Source organism: Taudactylus pleione, unplaced genomic scaffold (assembly GCF_031769625.1).
Source record: "Taudactylus pleione unplaced genomic scaffold, aTauple2 ptg000345l, whole genome shotgun sequence".
Taxonomy (NCBI): Eukaryota; Metazoa; Chordata; class Amphibia; order Anura; family Myobatrachidae; genus Taudactylus; species Taudactylus pleione.
This window is the reverse complement of record NW_028284746.1, coordinates 4,559,619-4,579,717: the sequence shown is the minus strand read 5'-3', so window position 1 is coordinate 4,579,717 and position 20,099 is coordinate 4,559,619. Positions and strand designations below refer to the sequence as shown.

The following is a 20,099-nucleotide window of genomic DNA, read 5'->3' as shown; positions in this document are numbered from 1 at the left end:
TGGACATTAGGGGGGATCTGCCAAATTGCAGGAACACTAGGACACATACAAGTAGCTATCAGTATTATAGTTTACCGTATTGAACTCCATCATAATTGAGATTGCGGTTCTGAGTAGAGGTAAGCACATTTTCTCAAGGATGTATGTAAACCATTCCTGCCTACACTAACATTCTCCCCTCCGGGATCAGGTAGAGGTGGGTGTTACGGGAGGCGTCGCTCAGTGAATTGCATGGTCACAGCCCAACTCCTCTCTGTGCAATGCTGTTGTTATTTGCCGCATATCATGTCATGAAGCTCCCGGACTGTCCACTTTACTGGGCAGCTGGGTGGGGTGTGGGTGACTGGACTTCTTTCCCATTAGTTCAGGAGAACACTCCGAAATTCAGTAATGTCCAGGACATTCCCAGATAATAGGCAAGTGTGATGTAGGCTAATGTGGTCATATGTAATAATAACTGTCACGTGTTTACTGAGGGAGTTGTGCCATACTTTGTCATAAATTAAATGCAAAATAAAGTAAAACGTTATGCAAAACTGGTGAAGGTGACATTGCTGCACCAAAAACTTTGTTTTGTAGGTGTACAAGCTTAGAATTTCTCACCCTGCTGTCTGTTTATACTAGGGATGTGCAGGCTTGGATAGGTTCGAATTTTTCCACCAAGTTCGGATTTGTCCCGCCAAAAATCGGGTCTCAGAAAGAGGCAAAACGTCATCTTTCATGGACAAACATCATCATCCCTGGACAAAAGTCCAAGTAAGGTGATGTTTGTCCATGAAAGATGACGTTTTGCCTCTTTCTGAAACCCGATTTTTGGCTGGACAAATCCGAACTTGGCGGGAAAATTCAAACCTATCCGAGCCTGTACATCCCCAAGTCTATACTGTATTAGTGTGTCTTATTATTGCCTAGCTGCAGTGTGCACGTATACATGTCTCACCTTTATTTATATATATATATATATATATATATATATAAACCTGAGCAATTAAACATTGTATGTTTTAGTAGTATTAAAGTGTCCATTAATCTATAACTATATCCTTATTGATTTAATGCTTTTTTTATTTATTTTTTTGCTATTTTTTATTCTGTGTAATTTAGCAACATTATTTAATCTTTTGTTCTCTACAATCTTTAATGGATTATTGCACTGTATTTTTCTTTTTACTAAATAAACATTATACATCTGTCCTGCTATTGAGACAATTTGATTTGATTTAGGAATATTTGGCCACGTGCTGAGCTGGTCCAAGCACTTCATAGTATTGGGCTATTTACATAGATATGAGTCTAAGTTTGAAAGAAAATGAGAAGTCTAGGTTTTTAGATAAACCAAAACTTGTCACTCTACATGGAATACTGATCGAGTCTCCCATATCCAAATATTCTAAAATACGGAATATTCCAAATAAGTTTTTTTTTCACGCGCCAATGAGATGGTGACACCTTTGCTTTTTGATGGTTCAATGTAAACAAACTGTGTTTTATGCACAAAATTATTAAAAATTTTGTGTAACATCTTCAGGCTGGGTGTATATAAAACATTAATGAATTTTGCGTATGTTCACAAACTTTGATGCACAAAATGATTAAACATTTGGATAAAATGACCCTCAGGCTGTGTGTATAAGGTGTAATATGAAATATAAATGCATTCTGTGTTTAGACTTAAGTCCCATTCCCAAGATATCTCTATGCTATGCAAATATTCCAAACTACGGAAAAATACGATATCTAAAATACTTCTTGTTCCAAGCATTTTGTATATGGAAGACTCAACCTGTAATAGATCATTATATGTGATTTTTTTTTTTTTTAGGCTGAGAAGAACTGATGATGGCGGATGTGACCTGTGACCTTTTGCCTTTTTTATTAAATTTATTCTCCTCTTCCTGTCTTGTTTTATTGAAAAGCAGAACTCTGGGGCATGTTATGTACAGAGATTGACCCACCTGAACAGTCGGTCTTATTACAGGTTGAGTCTCCCATATCGACAATGCTTGAGACCAGGAGTATTTTGGATATCGGTATATTCCTTATTTTGGAATATTTGCATAGCATAATTAGATATCCTGGGAATGGGACCCAAATCTAAACACAGAATGCATTTATGTTTTATATACACTTTATACACAGCCTGCAGGTAATTTTTTACAATATTTTCAGTAATTTTGTGGCTCAAACAAAGTTTGTGTACATACAGTACTGTACATGAAATTAATTTGTTTCATATATACCTTATACACAAAGCCTGAATGTAATTTTATATCTTATTTTTAATAATGTTGTGCTTTAACCAAAGTTTGTGTACATTGAACCATCAAAAAGCAAAGATTTCACTATCTCAGTCATGCTTAAAAAATTCTGTATTTCGGAACATTCCGTATTTCGGAATATTTGGATATGGAAGACTCAACCTGTATACATAAAATAATCTGAACGTAAAGTACAGTATATTGATTGTATTAATATTGTGAACCTGTGATCTGCAGTCCTACCCAAAGTCCTGGTTTATGAGGACCACAGGTGATAAGCTGTGCCCCTACTCTTCATTGTTCATAGTCTATGCTTTGTGATAGCTTTATTCTACCTGCTGAGGCTCTGGCTGTGAACATTGCATAATACTGTCTGTGGCAGAGGACAATAATGGAGGTCACTGCTACCTGTGTAAGTAACACCATGTCACCACATTGTGTATATTCTGCAACATACAGGGTATGTGCAACATAGCTGTCTGCGGGTACCAGGAGCAAGTGATGACTATTCTTCAAAAGCAAGGTTCATAGACAGATTGGATCTAACCATTTAAAACACCCACATACTTTAATTGTATTCTTCTTGCAAGTGATCATTGGTATTTTCAAGAAATTAAATTAAAAACTCATCATTTGGGAGCTAAGGTGAAAACAGCATATGCCTAGTTACTAATATTCATGTGTAATTCTTTATCTAGTGCTCTAGGAGATATTTTTATTTGCGTGTATCTTTATATCTATCCATTTATACATCTATCTATATCTGTCATTATATATATATATATATTATAGTGGCATGAATATATGTGTGTGTGTCCACCACTATTGAAAAGGTTAGTGTGCTTCATCTTTCTATCTAAATTGGACCTTTGATTCACATTGTATCCTAGCTGTGACAGCTCTTGTCATCCACCTCACCTCTAGAATCTTTCCCGTCCCTTCTAATATCCCGCTCATGGTGGCTATAAAGAAGCTGTTAGATTCCATGTATTTGAATGCTTTACAGTCCCTGTTACTGTTTATTTCTCAGCAGTCATCTCCTCATATATCCACACACGGCCATTACGTTTAGCTCAGGGCAATCTGTTGTCAGTCTTGTTTACTTCTAGTGCTGCTGACTCTAGACCATTCTGTCTAAATGCAATGTACTGTGCTGTGGGACCCAAATCTCGTATGAAGTCCTCTATAATTTGGCATTTAGAACCAAGTAGAACCGAAGCACTCATCTCTAGTTTTACACAATATACTGAGGAGTACAAGTCGGGTGACTGACATAGACAGCAACTCTAATGCCACCCTTTGCATCTCTGATACAAACTATTTTAACATAGACATTTAGAAGACCTATATCTTAATTTTTACACATTGGCTCTGATGCTTAATTGGACAGATATTGGGCGCATTGCTTTGCACAGAAATATTCTCACATATGCAGTTTTATGCATCCTGCGGTGCGCTCGCCCTCTACCCGTGCAACTAGTCATCATCATCATCAATGCGCAAATGCATCAGTCTTTACACCAGAAAACAGACGTTTTTACGCTTACATCCAACTCTGTATGGCCCGCAGTTGCATCGGTATGCATCTCTGGACTTCACGCTGTGTTGCAACTGCTTCAGTTCTAAGTGTAAATGCACCTAAAATGCATCCTGCGTCTCCCGCACTTTGTACATATAGCTTTTGAGCATGCAAGTGCAAAAACATGCAAGGGATTGTCCAACCAAAGGGTGTACAGTCAACTCTGTATCAGGCATGTTATATCTATCAATGGGATGTGATCAGGATCCCGATGGCCACAATACCAACAGTGGCACCCCGAGGGTCAGAATCCCCACACAATTCGGGGATAAGTATTAGGGTTGGGCTGCGGGATGGGAGAGTTAAGTTTAGGCTGCTGGAGTGGCGGGTTAGGGGAACGGTTAAGGTAATAGTTAGAATACTTACCTAAATCTGTCTGGGTTTTCACCGTCAAGATGCTGTTGTCTGTATTCTAACCGGGATCCCATATCCAACCCCCGATCAACAATGTAAATAATGCTAAGTCGACATAAGCAAACTTACATTTAAATTTCCTTTCCATTTGGCAGCCCCCAAAGCTGCATCATGTTGCATCATTATAGGAACACCCTTGATAACGAATATACTGCATGTTCTAATCATTTAATTATTTGTCAAAGGTAAGCCTTTGGAAATGTTCAGCTTTGCTTTTTGGCATAGAAACATGTAGATTCCAGATATTCTTATCTATTTATTTTACAGCGTTATCCAAGATAAATTCTGTGGAATCATTAACATAAGCGTGGAAAGTCTTCACGATGTAATGACAGAAGATCCCGAGACGAATACATACAAAGAGTAAGTGATAAACTGTTCCTCTCTCTATTTTATAGATGGTTATTGCCCTATAAACAATAAGAGACATTGGAAGGATAACATGAGCCTCCAGCATATCTCCAGTGGTGGGAATTGTAATTGTTTGGCCAATGTCATTTTACACTTTTATTGTCCTTTTGAGAACATTGTAACAGATAGAAACATGGAGGGGACATTTATGGAAACTGGGGCAAATGTGGTATTGCTCCCAGCAAACAATTATGTTCTGTCGTTTTCTAGGGCAGTTTAGTAAATGAAAGCAGGCATGCTTTGTTATAGGCAATACCACAATTAAAGCTTATCTGTGAATTACACTTACATGTCTTCGCTCTTGTTTTTCCCATCTACATTACCTGCTATAAAAGATTCTGCTGAATCCAAACCCTACTTTGCCCTCTAAAATTAGGAGACCTGAAAGATTTCATATTCTTTTTATTTTGGGCTATGGGAATAAATAACAGCGATCTGCAGCAAAAATCACAGTGAAGTCAGAATTTTATTTTGCACGCTTGTATCCTAAATATTTTGATGAACCCAAGTATTGCTTAAAGTGTTGACAAATTGTCCAGAGCCTAAACTGACTCCTGGATTTGGCGCATTCCTAGTTCCAAGTATCCACTATATATTTTTTTTAATAATTGTAACGTTACTCCTGAATTATTTGATGTGGTGTACGAGAATGAGACCCACTGTCATACATTACTCATTTGAGACCAAAAGATTATACAGGCTGAGTTTCCCATATCCAAAATGCTTGGGACCAGGGGTATTTTGGATATCGGAATATTCCGTATTTTGAAATATTTGCATACTATAATGAATATCTTGGGAAAGGGATCCAAATCTAAACACAGAATGCATTTATGTTTTATATACACCTTATACACAAAGCCTGAAGGTAATTTTATACAATATATCGATCATCCAGCACACCCGGGAGATCGTTCAACAATATCGTTATCGTTGACGATCGTCCCGTGTGTATGCACCATCATTCATGCTAAAAAGAAAAATCAGTATTTCAGTATATTTGGATATGGGAGACTCAACCTGTACTTAATGTTCGATAGACATTTCAATACTGGTTTGCCTAATCTATGAACTGGCTTAATCTAATTTATGTTTTATTAGACCTTTTTCCATTTTACATTGTTATTTAAGATACTGTATTTTACTATGAAACTTTCGGCCGTCGGCTCTTTATTGAGAGTAAATTCTACTTTATATTAAGTTTACTCTTGAGGTTGTGGTTATAGTTTTAGGATGAGCTCACAGGATCAATTAACAATATATATATTTTCCAGAAAAAAATGCTTTCCTGCTGAATCGTGTACATCCATAAAATTGACAACAGCTAATAGTTACAAGTTTGCTTACAATGCAGCAATGTGAATCGTTATGAGAGTTAGTCTATACTGTACTGTGCTGCCAGTCGGAAGCATACTACAGTATATTGTGAAGCTTGGCTAGTTGGAAACATTTAACTATAGTTTGTGCACTAGTTACATGCCAGTCTGTATGTTCTAGGTTGCCAATAGATAGGTGGCACCTAAAACACTGAATGAATGATTCATCTAGAGTTGTAAATGCCCTTGGTGTGCCCCCGCACGTACCAGCAGTCACTGACTTCTTACACTTGAAACTGCTAGCAGCAGTTCTTCTGTGTCCGTGTTACACATCCGCGTTTAGCGGTCAGTGTGGCATTTGGTAAGTTAAGAAGCAGCAGTTGTGGGGTCACCGCATCCAAGTTTCATGGGGCAGTGCCCAGGGCGCCGACATGACTTGAACTGGCGCTCGCTAAGTAGAATAATAGTTGTTAGTTGTGATTACCAGTATAAATGTATCCTATATTAGGAATACAAAAAAACGGAATAAATCTGTTTTAAGCAATATGTAGTGTAGGCAAATATCAAATGTGAGAATTCTGTAGGCTGCAATATGGGATTAGGCTGCTACAATAGAATGAAGATGCTGTTTTATCAAGAATGAACAGATCGCTAATGCATTTTTCTTAAGTCAGTCATCCATAAACAATCACTCTAGGGCCTCCGTGAATCATGTAATCAGAGGCCCTTTTATCTGACAATGTTACCTTGCTAACCTAACAAGTAATAACAGACTGACTTACTTATCTCATAGTTCTTCTAGAGAATGTTCCTTGTATTTTCTGTTGCGTGAGTGTAAACGGCAAATAAATTGATCATTTTAAATTAACTGTTATTATGAAGACATTTAGTAACATTCACAAATGCAATATATATTTATTTTCAAGTTTCCTTACAGGTGAAGCAGGTCTATTTTAGGCAAGCAACACACTCCAGTGCTTGTATACGTCATATAAATGTGCTGATGTTTGCCATATTAGCCTCCCAAACTCACACAATCTTATTTGCCTAATTTATCCGAGCGCAGTGCGTCTAGAGGTACCCGCTATGATCGGATCTGGTTGCGTCAAGTCCATTCTAATTAGATCATGAACAAAACGTAAGATACTTGCCATTTTTCTGTTGTGGTAGCTATTCTTTTCTAGAAATAGAATGAAGTACCTGCATGTAGTCTCTTATCTTGTGATTTTTACGGTATAGGACATTCTATAGATTTCCTACTGTATGTAAAGTAGACAATTTCTGTAAATGGCATTTGATGCAATGTCTTCTACGTTATTGCAGTATGTCAACAGAGGACAGTGTGATGGCAGTTCAACCAATGTACTTGCTGTAATATCGAGGACTCTATTTTCATATTTTTAAATGTAATTTTTTGTACCATCAAACTATCTCTGCCCAGACATGACAGCTCTGTACCAGTCTCAATACCAGTAGGACAGTCACCTTCTGTATTCCACCCAATAGTACTTCTTTGGTCCATGGTGCAGATCTCTGTATTTCTAATTACTATCAGCCCAAATTTAGACTTCCGATATCCAAAACACCCCTGGTCCCAATCATTTTGGATATGGGAAACAGAGACCATTGTTTTTTGGACAAGAGGCCCATATACCACCTCTTCCTCAAAAATATAGACCAGTGGTTCTCAAACGTTTTTGAATAGCGGCACCATAGAGTATCAGCATAGTTTTCACTGCACCCCTAAGCCAAAAGTTTGTTATTGAGTAATTCAGAAAAAAATTAAGTAAATTGTGCTTACCTGTCATCCTTAGGTTCAGTTATGTGGTGGTTTGCGTTCTGTTTACATTAACCATAAATTATTTGATTTGGTGCTGGATCACCAACCTGAGGCACCCCTGCAAGTGTCCCAAGGCACACTAGGGTGCCACGGCACCCAGTTTAGGAACCACTGATCTAGACAAAGAAGTAGTACTTTCATTTATGCATTAGGCTCATATGCTATCCCAGGGTAGGCAACGTTTTTCACCGGGCTTCCCTGTCCTTGTTTTCTTGAAGTTAATTTTATCATTTTTGGTTGATAATTTATAGTCTGGAGACAAAGACGCGCCTCAGACTTTTTGCACTGTTAATCTGCTGCGTCCAGGGCTTCGGGGGCCTATTCGTGCTGTTAATTATCGGGATCCGAACGGACCACGATAATTGACATTCTAACTTGCTGAGGACACCGGAGCAATTCATCATTGCTCGGGCGAGAAGACAGCTGATGCGAAATCAGCTGGCCCTTTTCACTGCTGCTCTCGGAGCAGTGACACTAGTGCGCATGCGTGACCTACCCCGACGTTCAGCGGAAGGAGCTAGACAGTGTTAGAGGGATCCGAAAGAGCCGGTTGTGAACCCAGATCGAAGGAGCGGGTTGCAAACCCAGAGCGGGAGCACTCACCATCTGAAGATGGTAATTGCTCCCACACTTAATATTATATTTTCGGAGCTTGATGAATTCTGTCCCATTACTAGTGTATTGGGACAGCGGGCCATTCTGTGATTTTTTTTGCTTTACCTTCTTAATGAATGGCCCGAACACTTCATTTTTACAATTGCAGGTGAAAATGTTCATTTTCACCTGCTTTTGTATAACTTAAGTGATGGATGAATAGGCCCTCAAGTGTTTTTTTTTTAGTCTTGAAATACTTGCTCACAATAATAACTTGTTCTAAAAGCAGAATAGCTGAGAAACTTTCTTAATTGTTGAACATTTTGAAAATTGTTATGCCAGTTCAACCCATATTGTTGCTGTAATATCAAGGAATCTATTTTAATGTTTTTAAATTAAATTTTTCATACCAGCAAACTCTCGCTATCCATACATGACAGCTCTGAAAATAAATTCCATTTCCAGATATTCTATTTGGAGAAACTTAAGTTCCAGAGTACTTTCTGATGCTTTTTAAGGGTTCAAGATATATTGAAACATTGAGCCGTAAATTTGGAAGTCTTGAAATCTTTGTGAAAAATAATCTTGCAAAAGAGAAATATCCCTTTAGCTGTTGTATGTTTCATTCTGGGGAGCTTATCCACAAAAATTTGAACTGTTGGTAAGTATCTCAGAGTACTTGTCAAGATATCATGTATAAAAATCTGAAGTTTCTTTGTAAAAGAGTCCAAAATTTCATACAAATTTAGCACAGTTTGTCTTTGACCCTGAAGTTGTTACATTCAGGGTATTTAGATGTGCCGTGATTTCTATCAGAAACATCAGGGTTCCGAAGCCTTTCTTTGCTTCCAGTTCTGGGTAATATTCATGAATTTCATGAAGAAATATTTACATTTCACCCACACAACAGACAAATTGAGAGAGTGCGTTCCCTCAGCCAATGTATATTGCAGTGCAGTACAAAATTGCCATATTCAGATTCCACTTCTTCTTTTTTTTCCCAAAAATGTTTTATTGAATTTTCAAAAAAATATAAATTGGTACAGAAATAAAAGAAGGAAAAAAAAACATAAAAGGGGGGAAAGTGGGTGCATAAATATACAAGACAAAATCCTACAATGTAATACACATCAGATACATTAATACAAACTTACACAGCAATTAATTGGGTTTACATTAAAGTTACAGTAAATTAAACATCAGAAGAAGGTGATTGAAGAAGAGAAAGGTCAACATCAATATTCCTGCCCTGCGTGGAAGAGTGACTCTGCTCTTCCCTATACTCATTCCACCTGAACCACTTCATATGGGGAGACGAAGCAGAAGTGGAGTATTAACTATCTGCAGTCTCAAAATCGCAGTGCTTCTGGACCTTATGCTCAATAACAGTTAAACTGGGCATTGAAGTGGATCTCCAAAGCTGCGCAATAGCAGCTCTAGTAGCAATTCGGATATTACACATAATATATCTATCCCAAAATGTCAAATAACCAGGGTAGAAATGAAACAGAGCTATTAAAGGATCTACCGGTTATTTCACACTCGTGACTTTACCAATCACAACAAACACTTCAGACCACACTGATTGCAGAAGAGGTCAAGACCAAAAAACATGAAAAATATTTCGACCACAACCATAATTCCTTCAACACTGTTTAGAAATAGAGGGCCAGATTTTATGCTGTTTTTCATGGGTAAAATATACTCGGTGAATCAACATAAAAAAACATTTCCGAATAACTAATACAGCGAGACATTTTAAAACACGTACAGAAAATAACCTCCCAGTCCTCCTCCTCAAGCGACATAGAAAGATCCTCCTCCCATTTCCTTTGACAAGTTCACTTACCTTGCTTGCCATCCTTTATTTGAGAGTTGTACCACCGTGTAATGCCCCCCTTATGATTAGAAGACTGAAAACGCGCTAATATATAGTCAGGCAGATTCGGACGTATTGTGAAGGAAGGGAGGAAGCTTCGAATCCAGTGACGCACCTGTATATACTTATAAAAATCCCTCCTGGGGACATTGTATTTACCTTGGAGGTCGGAAAAGGGAACAACTCCACATTCAGCCAAAATGTCCCCCAGAGAACAGATACCACTGGTCGCACAAGATCTTAACTGCAAATCCCCAATTAAATTGGCTATACAAAATAACGATAGGACTGGTGCCGGTAGAGTAATATCCTTACTAGCAGACACAACGTGCCACGCTGAGATGGAAGATTGAACTGATCTAGAGAGTGCTGTACCCAGAGGTCGTACTGAAACAGGCAATCGTAGTAAATCAGAGAGGGTAAAAGGTTTCACCATGTCTGTCTCCCACTCCACCCACGGTTTAGGGATGTCCTTCTCAAACCAATCTCTTGCCTGACTCAAAAGGCATGAATATTGATATTTTTCTAAATCAGGAAAGGCTACTCCATTATCTAATTTATTATACACTACACCTACACTATCAACCCACCGCCCAGGGGTGGTGGGGATAGCCCCGGGCTATCAGCCTAGGCCAGGGGTGCCCTGGAGAGGGGGACCCCTTTATTGGAGGGGTCCCCAACTCCCCAGGGATCCCTAGCCTGGGCTGACAAACGGTCATGACTGTTGCTGGGGGACCCGGTGAAAGGGCTCCCCCCGGCTGTGGCATCAGTCCCCCACTAGAAAGGGTCCAGAGCTGGTTTTAAATATATGGTGAACCTCATGCAAATTTTTTCTCCATATATTTAAAACCAGCTCTGTCCCTGGTGCTGGTTCTTAAATTACAGTGAACAATACACATTTTTTTCCCCTGTAATTTTAAGAACCAGGACAGGCTGAAAAGTCTGGGGCTGGTTAGTCTTTTTGGGGGGTACCTCACATAATTTTTTTTTAAATAATTAAAAATAATGTTACAAGTTAAAAAAAGAAACCTACACAAAACACACTGATTTGTGTATGTTTCAGCCAAACTCGCAGCTCTGGAGGTGAGTGTATAAAACGTCAATTTGGCAGAGAGTTTGCAGACATCTCACCCGAGATTGTCATCCCGATTCTTGGTAAATTTGCAAACTGGGGGCCTGATTCAGGCCCTGTCTTTATAAGCGTACGCTCGCTCGATGCGTATGCAAATATTTGAAAGTGACGTGGCGGAGAGCGATCGCTCACCAAGGCATAAGCACGCCCATCTTACCTGTACGAGCATTCGCTTTGTGTATGTAGACTCCCCTTAGCGAATGCAGAGACGCCCACTGCCCCACGTCATCTCCTGGAAGTTTGTGAAAACATTGGTACATCGACCACTATCGGATGTGAACGCAGTGTTTGTGGTAGCTTTTTTCTACCTCAAGCATTGCGAGGAAAACAGAGTAAAAAAAATGGCTGGTGACGTTTACTATGACGCTGACTGTTAATTATGCACGCCTCTAAAACGGCGTTGAAACACTCAGGCACGCCTGCGTTCGCACCTCCACGGCCCCGTTTTTACTGGACTGCCCCTGTTACCACCCACAAACAGCCTCTCCTGTCACTCTGCTGGGCTGGCTTTGCTGTACGAGTGAGGGATCTGCGAACGCACTGTGTAGTTTGCGCACTGCGATGCATACGTATGCGCAGATTAGCAACCATCGGCAATAGCGAGCGCGCTGCGGATAGTGTCCGGGTCTGAATCAGGCCCTGTATCTTTTAGGTGAAAAGTACTTCAGAGTTTGGCCGATGGTGAGAAGATTCGAGTTTGCTAGCTCTCCTGAGTTTTGCGAGTGAGATGAGAGAAATCTCTCTGTAACTCACCTGACTTTGGGCCTGATTCAGAGCCGCTCGTAAGCGGCAGTACGCTCGTTCCGAGCGATGTTCGCCCATCTGCGCATGCGTACGGTTTTTAATACGCATGCGCGAACCAGTCAGTGCGGCCAAAATTCATTTGTTTGCTATATAGCGAATGCCTGCTATTTTGAATGACATGAGGAGGCATATGTGGGTGGTAACGGGGGAAGGTGCTTGAAAACAGGGAGTGGAGATCAGAACGCAGGCGTGCTTAAGGGTCAAAACGGGCGTTTTATGGGTGTGCATAATTAATACAGCAGCATGACTTACCACGTCACTGGGTTATTTTATAGCCAGAACTGCTCGCAAATTTGTGGTAGCAAAAACCAACCACAAGAATAGCGAGCAGTTCATACGCTGGTCGATGTACTCGATTAATCTAATAAATAGCGGACATGACTTAGGATGCGAGCGGCCAGGGGGCGTATTTTTCAAAAAAACGACCGCAAGTTTTGTTCGCTCGTTCAGACATAGAGGCGTGAACAGACCGCAAAGAGCAAACGGTTCATTTGAATAGCCACCCCTATTTTCTGGACGAGCGAGCGCTAATTGCGTCCGGCTCTGAATCAGGCCCTTTGCCTTTAGTAAATTTGCAATTTGAAAAACATGCCTCATCTCACCCAAGATTGCAATCTCACCCAAACTTGATTCTTAGTAAATTTACCCCCAGGAGTCAGGTGTGCCTTCTGGCTTATCAATCAAACTTTCATATGCAATTATGTGTAATACTAAAGGGCCAAACACTTCAAAATGAGAGACATAACTAGTGATTTTTATTTAGATACTGAATTATCTTTTAATATATATATTTTTTTCTAGATCACTACGGTGGATAAAGTATAGTATAGATAGACCTTGTGGAGGCTATATACCACAAATAACAATCTGCTAGCATTCCTATCTAATCTAATAGTGTTTCAGGAAACAATACGGTCGGCGACATTCCTATTTTTATTTTACACAGCAGATAACATGAAGGCTGATACCGATGTGCACAAGTTAGGGGAATAAATATTTGGATGATTATTTTTTCTGTGGTTGGTGAAGTGTAAACTGATGGAACGGATTCATATATTATAAATGTAGCTCATGTATAAAATGTGTGCACTAGGCTGTAAACTTGAACTTTTTATGTTTTGAGGTTTAACTGGAAATGAGAAGATTACACTAACAGTGACTGATGGTCACAAATATTATTATAAATAACAAGTCATTTTTAAAAAGCAGTAAAAGAAGGGCTACAGACATAAGAAACATTACTGCAAATCTGGAAGCATTACACGTTTTAAAATAAGAAAAAAAAATGTAGCAAAAAAAGGGGAAAAACCTTGTTCAGTATGTTCTCTTTACTATACATAGATCACCAAGACAATAACTAATAAAAGCACTTAATGGATGGAAAAGGTTAAATCATTTATTATTATTATTATTATTATTATTATTCATAGCATGCTGCCAGTCAAATGTACCAGTCTGTAAAAGCAATCTAAACACAGATGTCCCTGGCTGCTCCAATTAGGACCTAATGCCCGTTTATAGTGGATTAGGTGGCAGATTTGTTAAATCTTCTAAAAAAAAAAAAGAAAAGAGGAATTATTGCCTATAGCAACCAATCAAATTCCAGCTATCATTTTCAAGAAAGTACTAGATAAATGACAGCTGCTATAATCTGATTGGTTGTTTACTAAAAGTTTTGATAAAAAGCACATGGCAATTGTGACGAATGACAATAAAACTTTAAAGTTGAAAGCAATATTACAAATTTCACTTTGTTTATTAACAGTTATTTATATAGGGTACACATATTCCGCAACGTGGTTACAGAGAATATTTGGTCAGTCACATCAGTCCCTGCGACCGTGGAGCTTACAATTTATATTCCCTACCACATGTACTTTTATATATACTCCAGCTGTTATATCCGGTTTCACCCAGGTAGACCTTAGATATTTACTATTTCCAATTCCATCTCACCACTCCAGCAATACATTAATCCTGCAGCTCTATAGTAATGAATCACTGCTGTAGTAAGACATTACCCTCCCACACCTGTGTACTAATCCATTATCCCCGCTCACCTCTGTAGTAACACATTTCCCTTCCTCACCCATGTTGTAACACATTTGACAATCCCCTCTCTCACCTGTATAGACATAAAATCTCTCCATCACACCTGTAGTAATACATTACCCTCACTCACACCTGTAGTAACTTATTGCCCTCCCTCACCTCTGCAGTAACACATTCCCCTCCCTCACCTCTGTAGTAACACATTACCCCCGCTCACCCCTGTAGTAACACATTCTCCTCCCTCACCTCTGTAGTAACATATTGTCTTCCCTCATCTCTGTAGTAACACATAACCCCCGCTCACCCCTGTAGTAACACATTCCCATCCCTCGCCTGCGTTATAGGTATTCCTTTCCCTCACCCCATAGTAACACATATTCCATTCACTTCCCTCATCTGTGTAGTAACACATTCCCCTTCCATATCTGTGTAGTAACACATTCATCTCCCTCACCTCTATAGTAACACATTCCCCTCTTTTACCTCTGTAGTAACACATTCCCTTTCCTCACTATTCAAATAAGGGTTCGGGCTGGGCGTTGATGAGTCAGTCAGTGTGTCAGTCAAGACATTTTGATTATTTATATATATATAAATAACACATTCCACTCCCTCACCTCTAGTAGCGTATCCTCACTCACCTCTGTAGTGACACATTTCCCTCCCTCGTCTGCTTTGTAACACATTTGACATTCCCCTCCCTCACTTGTGTTGAAATACAATCCCTCCCTCACCCCTGTAGGAACACATTACTCCCACTCACACCTGTAGTAACTTAGGGCCCGATTCAGCACGAATCACAACCCTGCATTTGCATGCACCCTTCCGTTGCAAAATGATACAAATGAATGCGATTGCACTGCTGCAGCAGCACAAGATGCAGACACCCAGCACTACATAAAGCCATCCCCTACACCCTTCTTAAATCTGCATTAGTTATCAAGACAGCGAAAACATTGGTAACATCGAGAACAATCAAACTCGTACGCACAGTTGTGGTTGACCTGACCCTTACTCACAAACTGCTAAACTTCCTGCACGCAATTACTCAGGCTGCATATGCAATCGTAGTGGATTAATTATGCACACCCCTGTAATGGCATTTAAACGCACAGGCACGCCTGGGTTTTTCTGATCACTCCCCCTCACCGTCCCCCAAATGGTTACTTCCTGTCAATCACCCTGCCATTCCTCTGTGTGCTCACTGCGATTGCATTCCGATTGCAGTGACTGGTTCGCGCACGAGCAATGCGATTCATACGCATGCGCAGATTGCTAACATCATCCGGGTGCGTGCGAATGCAGTGCTGCGATCTGTGCTGAATCAGGCCCTAATTTCACCTCTGGAATAACACATCCCCCTGCCTCTCCTCTGTAGTAATACATTATCCCCACTCACCCCTGTAGTAACACATTCCCCTCCCTCGCCCCGTTGTAACACATTTGACCTTCCCCTCCCTCATCTCTATAGTAACACATTCCCCTCCCTCACCTGTGTAGTAACACATTCCCTTCTCTCACTATTCAAATAGGAGAGCCACCGCAACTACCAGTGTTGTTTGGCAGCACACGGAGTGACAGTTCCTGTATGAATATTCAACTGTGCTGCAGCCAGGATGATTCAGTCAGAACATTGCACAGGGGGTGAAAACATTTTAGCCCTGTTCACCCCATTAGGAGTCGAATTTCTAAAAAATCCTTTCTTAGTGGGTACCTACGTCATGGAAGGCGTATACTCATTATTTTCATGTTTCTAGGTCCAGGGGTTTGGGCTGGGCGTTGATGAGTCAGTGAGTCTGTCATTCACAACATTTGAATATATATATATATATATATATATATATATATATACATACATACATACACACACACATGGGACATATTAAGAGAGGAGAGGTCCTGTGTTCACTCCCTATCCGGGGCCCCCTTCTCTCTCCCCGGCTGCTGTCAGAGAAATGACAGCAGCAGTAGACTCTGGGCACTAGAGTGTGCCCAGAGTCTACAGTGCATGTGATGGTCACCGGGAAAAGGAGTGCCAGCCATTTTCCTGGTGGTTTCCTACAGCGCATGCGAAAAACGCTAGGAAAATGGCCGTGGTGACCATTTTCCAGGCGTTTTGTGTAGCGCTACTCTGTGGGACTTCGGAGAGGGAAGTATAAAAAAAGTATGGGTGCAGGGTGTGTGGTGCGGGCCCCCCCTGCACCACGCACATTCTGCACCCATTAAAAATATGCCCCTGTATACACACACACCAGGCTTAATTTTATTGTCATAATCCTAATAACCTACCAGTATGTTTTTGGATTGTGGGAGGAAACTTTTGCAAACACAAACTCTACACAGATGTGGGCATTGCTCTTATATCCCCAGACAAAACCACTGGGATTGGCAAATTATATTGATTTGCAAGTTCTATATTGCAAACCAATTTAGCTCGGGGGCATTCAGCTGCAAACATTAGCCCACACAGTCCTGGCTAGAGGAAGGGGCACTTACAATATATTTTATATTCAGAAGGTGCTAGTATAGCTTTAAGATGTGCAGATAATTTTGTTTGTGTCCATAGACATGCTTGATGCATCTTATTAAACAAAGTTACAAAACACAACTCTGTAAATTCAAAAGCATACAAAGGTTTAATTCTATCATTTTCTATTTAGAACCAGAAATACACTTTTGGGGGTCAATTCACTTGGCCACAAGGGGGTGAGTTGCCGTTGTAACAGCATGGAAAAACCTCCAACGGCAATTCAACGGAGCCGATCTTCCCCCGGACTCAAAAATCTGCGAGCACAGAGGTACTGTAAGTGCGGCATATAGCCGCGCTTACTCAAGCCATTAGAGGACTCGTATCTTATTGAATCAACTCTTGGGGTTCATCGTCCTACAAAGACATGAAAGGCAGTAATTTATGATCACAGAAGGAACTGAGGGATTAAGATCACTAAAGAAGAAAATATTAGAAGAAAACTAAAATCCCTGTGTGGTGAGCGGAAGGGTATCTTACCACCTCCTACACACTATCCTTTTAAAGAACTCTCTTACACCCACTATCTCTGTTACTATATGGGCCAGGTTGGTTTTGCCTTTAAGTAATATTGATATCTTGTTACCAAATCGCAGAAACATCAGCACTTTTGATAACCCTGAGGCTATTACATTTGACCCTCTGCCTTACAAACTACTGTGACTCCTATTTTGTTATATCCCTTTTCCACTGGCCAAAATATATACGGGTCAACCCGGGTAGCTGCTCAGTGGAAAAGGCTCCTAGGAAAAAATCTCTGGTCAATTGACCTGGCATTTCTTCCCGGATCTCAAGCAGGGTTTTTGGAGCGGCCTCCTGGCCGCTTGCATGGCTGTGGGTGACCACCCACAGCTATAGCGAGCAGCCAAAATGATGGTCGCGATGGTCGACCATCGGGCATGCGACGAGACCCTTGCGATAGGGTCTCGCTGCCACAAGCCCTGGAGTGCTTTCGGCTCTATCAGTAGGCGTTCCCATGGAAACGCCTCTGTCGGGGCAGCCACGCCCAACAAATGGGGCGTGCTGTCAATCACCATCGACAGCACGCCCCCTTTGGTGCGAGACCCATAACGACGGCTTGGCTGTCGTTATTCGAGTCTCGCGCATGCGCACGACGGAGCCGCCTCCGTCGTGCACTTGGGCAACATCGACCCGCTTGCCCTTTGTCTAAAGGCACACATCCACTAGACGACAGGCAAAAGACTGCACGATTACGACATTGTAATCGTGCAGTCGTTAGTCTGTCTGTGATGTTCCTTCACTCTATGAGCAGTCGTTCGGTGAAGGCACATCAATCATCTGCAAACATGTTGAACCTGACGCTATCGTCAGGTTGTACAACATATTTGTATGTTGATAGATGTCTAAATGACCAGTGGGAGCGCGCATCGCCGGTCGTTTTAGACATTTTTCAAACAATCTGCAAACGATTTTCTAAGGATATCATCATTCAATTGCTCAATTTAATCGTCTAGTGGATGTGTACCTTTACACACCACCTCCAAGCCTCAGTCCTCAGTCCTTTCCATGATCTCTCTCTTACACACTCCTTGTCGCAACCTCTGTAATGTTCTGATCCCTGACCTTCTGTCTCTTGCGCACTCTCATTACACTCTCTCCATATCGCTTATTCTGTTTACTGTCTCCCTTCGACCCTCTCCTCTTGCTTCTGCCACATTCTATCTTTTACACTCTCCCTTTTACTCTATCTTACAGATTGCCTCACTGTTTCCAAATGGAGCACATATAATAAAATTTCTATCACACTCACTGTACATGAAAATGACATTACATTGGCTTGTTCTTACGTGCACTCAGATACTTTGCAACACATATAGAAAGATTGCAAATTGTCTACCCCATGAACGTTCAGTGATTTCAGCGATGCACATTAATCTATGGCTTTGTGAAAAAGTGCGCATTGTCTAAATTTAATTAAGTTCACATTGTGTTTATAGTTTTTCTCAGTAGAAAATGATCTTGTTTTGCTAGAACGGTAAGATGGACAGATGCTGCTGTCTGGCTGGATAACAGACTGTACTGCCACACTCTTTACAATGGGTCATTGTTCTTGTTGCATGAGCAGAAAATGACTTATTTTCAAAAAAGAAAATGTCCATAACGGTCACCATCAATAACCATAAAACATGAAGCGTAACAGTTTGATGCGAGACTACATAGCCATGTCAAGTATATTGCTCTGGATTTCTGCAATTCAACCCCTTTCGCACTGAATGGACAGAAATATCAATCTGCCGTTTCTTGGGTTTAAAAATAGCTATCGCTTCATCATGAAGAATTTCCTGCGAGGAGCTGTAATGACTTTGAGGGATGCTCCATTCATATTATTTGAGCATCCAGCAGTGCAAGTTAAACTAATGCCTGGCTCTGTATCATGTGTATGATACAAAATGATAATGAAAACACACAATTACAAGATCGTAAATATGCCTTTTACGTCACCCGTGCTAAATCATTAATGTCACAACATGCATGACACGGTTATTTCGACGGCTGTCGCTGTTGCTCAGCTTGACACTTCCCTTCGTGTTCCGTCTGATGCATTGTGTAGAAAATGTCACCTTGTTATTACGTTTGCTTGCACCTTTTATGTGCCATAAAGGACAACTACATTTATTCTGCAGCTTTCTAAGTAGTAAATTTACATGCATTAATGATGTAATGTGGTTTCAATTAGACACTGCCGAAAGGTGTATAAGATAATGGATTGTTCCTGCTGTACTGCCTACAGATGTGTCCTTACAAATCTTTGCTGCAGTCGTGCTAAAAAGCCCCCCTCGGTGCGCTAGGTCCCGTGAGAACTTGCGGGGCGCCATTTTTGCGTCTCTTTTTTGACAAAATGCATCTAAGTCACAATGCGGTGCGACTAGGTTACACAAGCAGTCTGTGCTGCTTAATTTGATATGCAACACTTGTACTGTATATCTGTGTGTGACTGAGTCTCTGAATCTGTATACAAAGTGATGCAATGTACCAGTCGCAGCTCTTTTCATTCCAAGTTCCGTTGTGCTTCATACACAGACTCAGGTGCACACAGATATACATGTGTCACATATCAAGTTAATTAGCACAGTCTCCTGGTGCGTCCTTGTTACATAGCATTGCGACTTAGACACATTTTTGGCAAAAGAAAACACACCACTCTAGCAGAGTAGCACGGGACCTGGTGGCTCACTCACGCCAGGCAAGTTGCGCTGCATGGCATATTGAGGCTAGATCATACTTGCCTACCCTCCCGATTTGGTCGGGAGCCTCCCGAAAATCGGGTGCCG

The 20,099-nt window shown here is 40.7% G+C and overlaps 1 protein-coding gene across 2 annotated transcripts in view; it reads left to right on the top strand.

Annotated features, from left to right (window-relative positions):
* Nucleotides 1–20,099, top strand: part of IPO11 (importin 11) — a 553,468-nt gene that overhangs the window by 407,738 nt on the left and 125,631 nt on the right. Inside the window, exon 27 of one of the 2 annotated variants that reach the window (XM_088444065.1) lies at nucleotides 4,519–4,614. The exons of the other annotated variant lie outside the window; for it this stretch is intronic. Coding sequence (XP_088300191.1) covers nucleotides 4,519–4,614 — 96 coding nt within the window. The remainder of the gene's footprint in view (nucleotides 1–4,518; nucleotides 4,615–20,099) is intronic. 2 annotated transcript variants of the gene reach the window in all.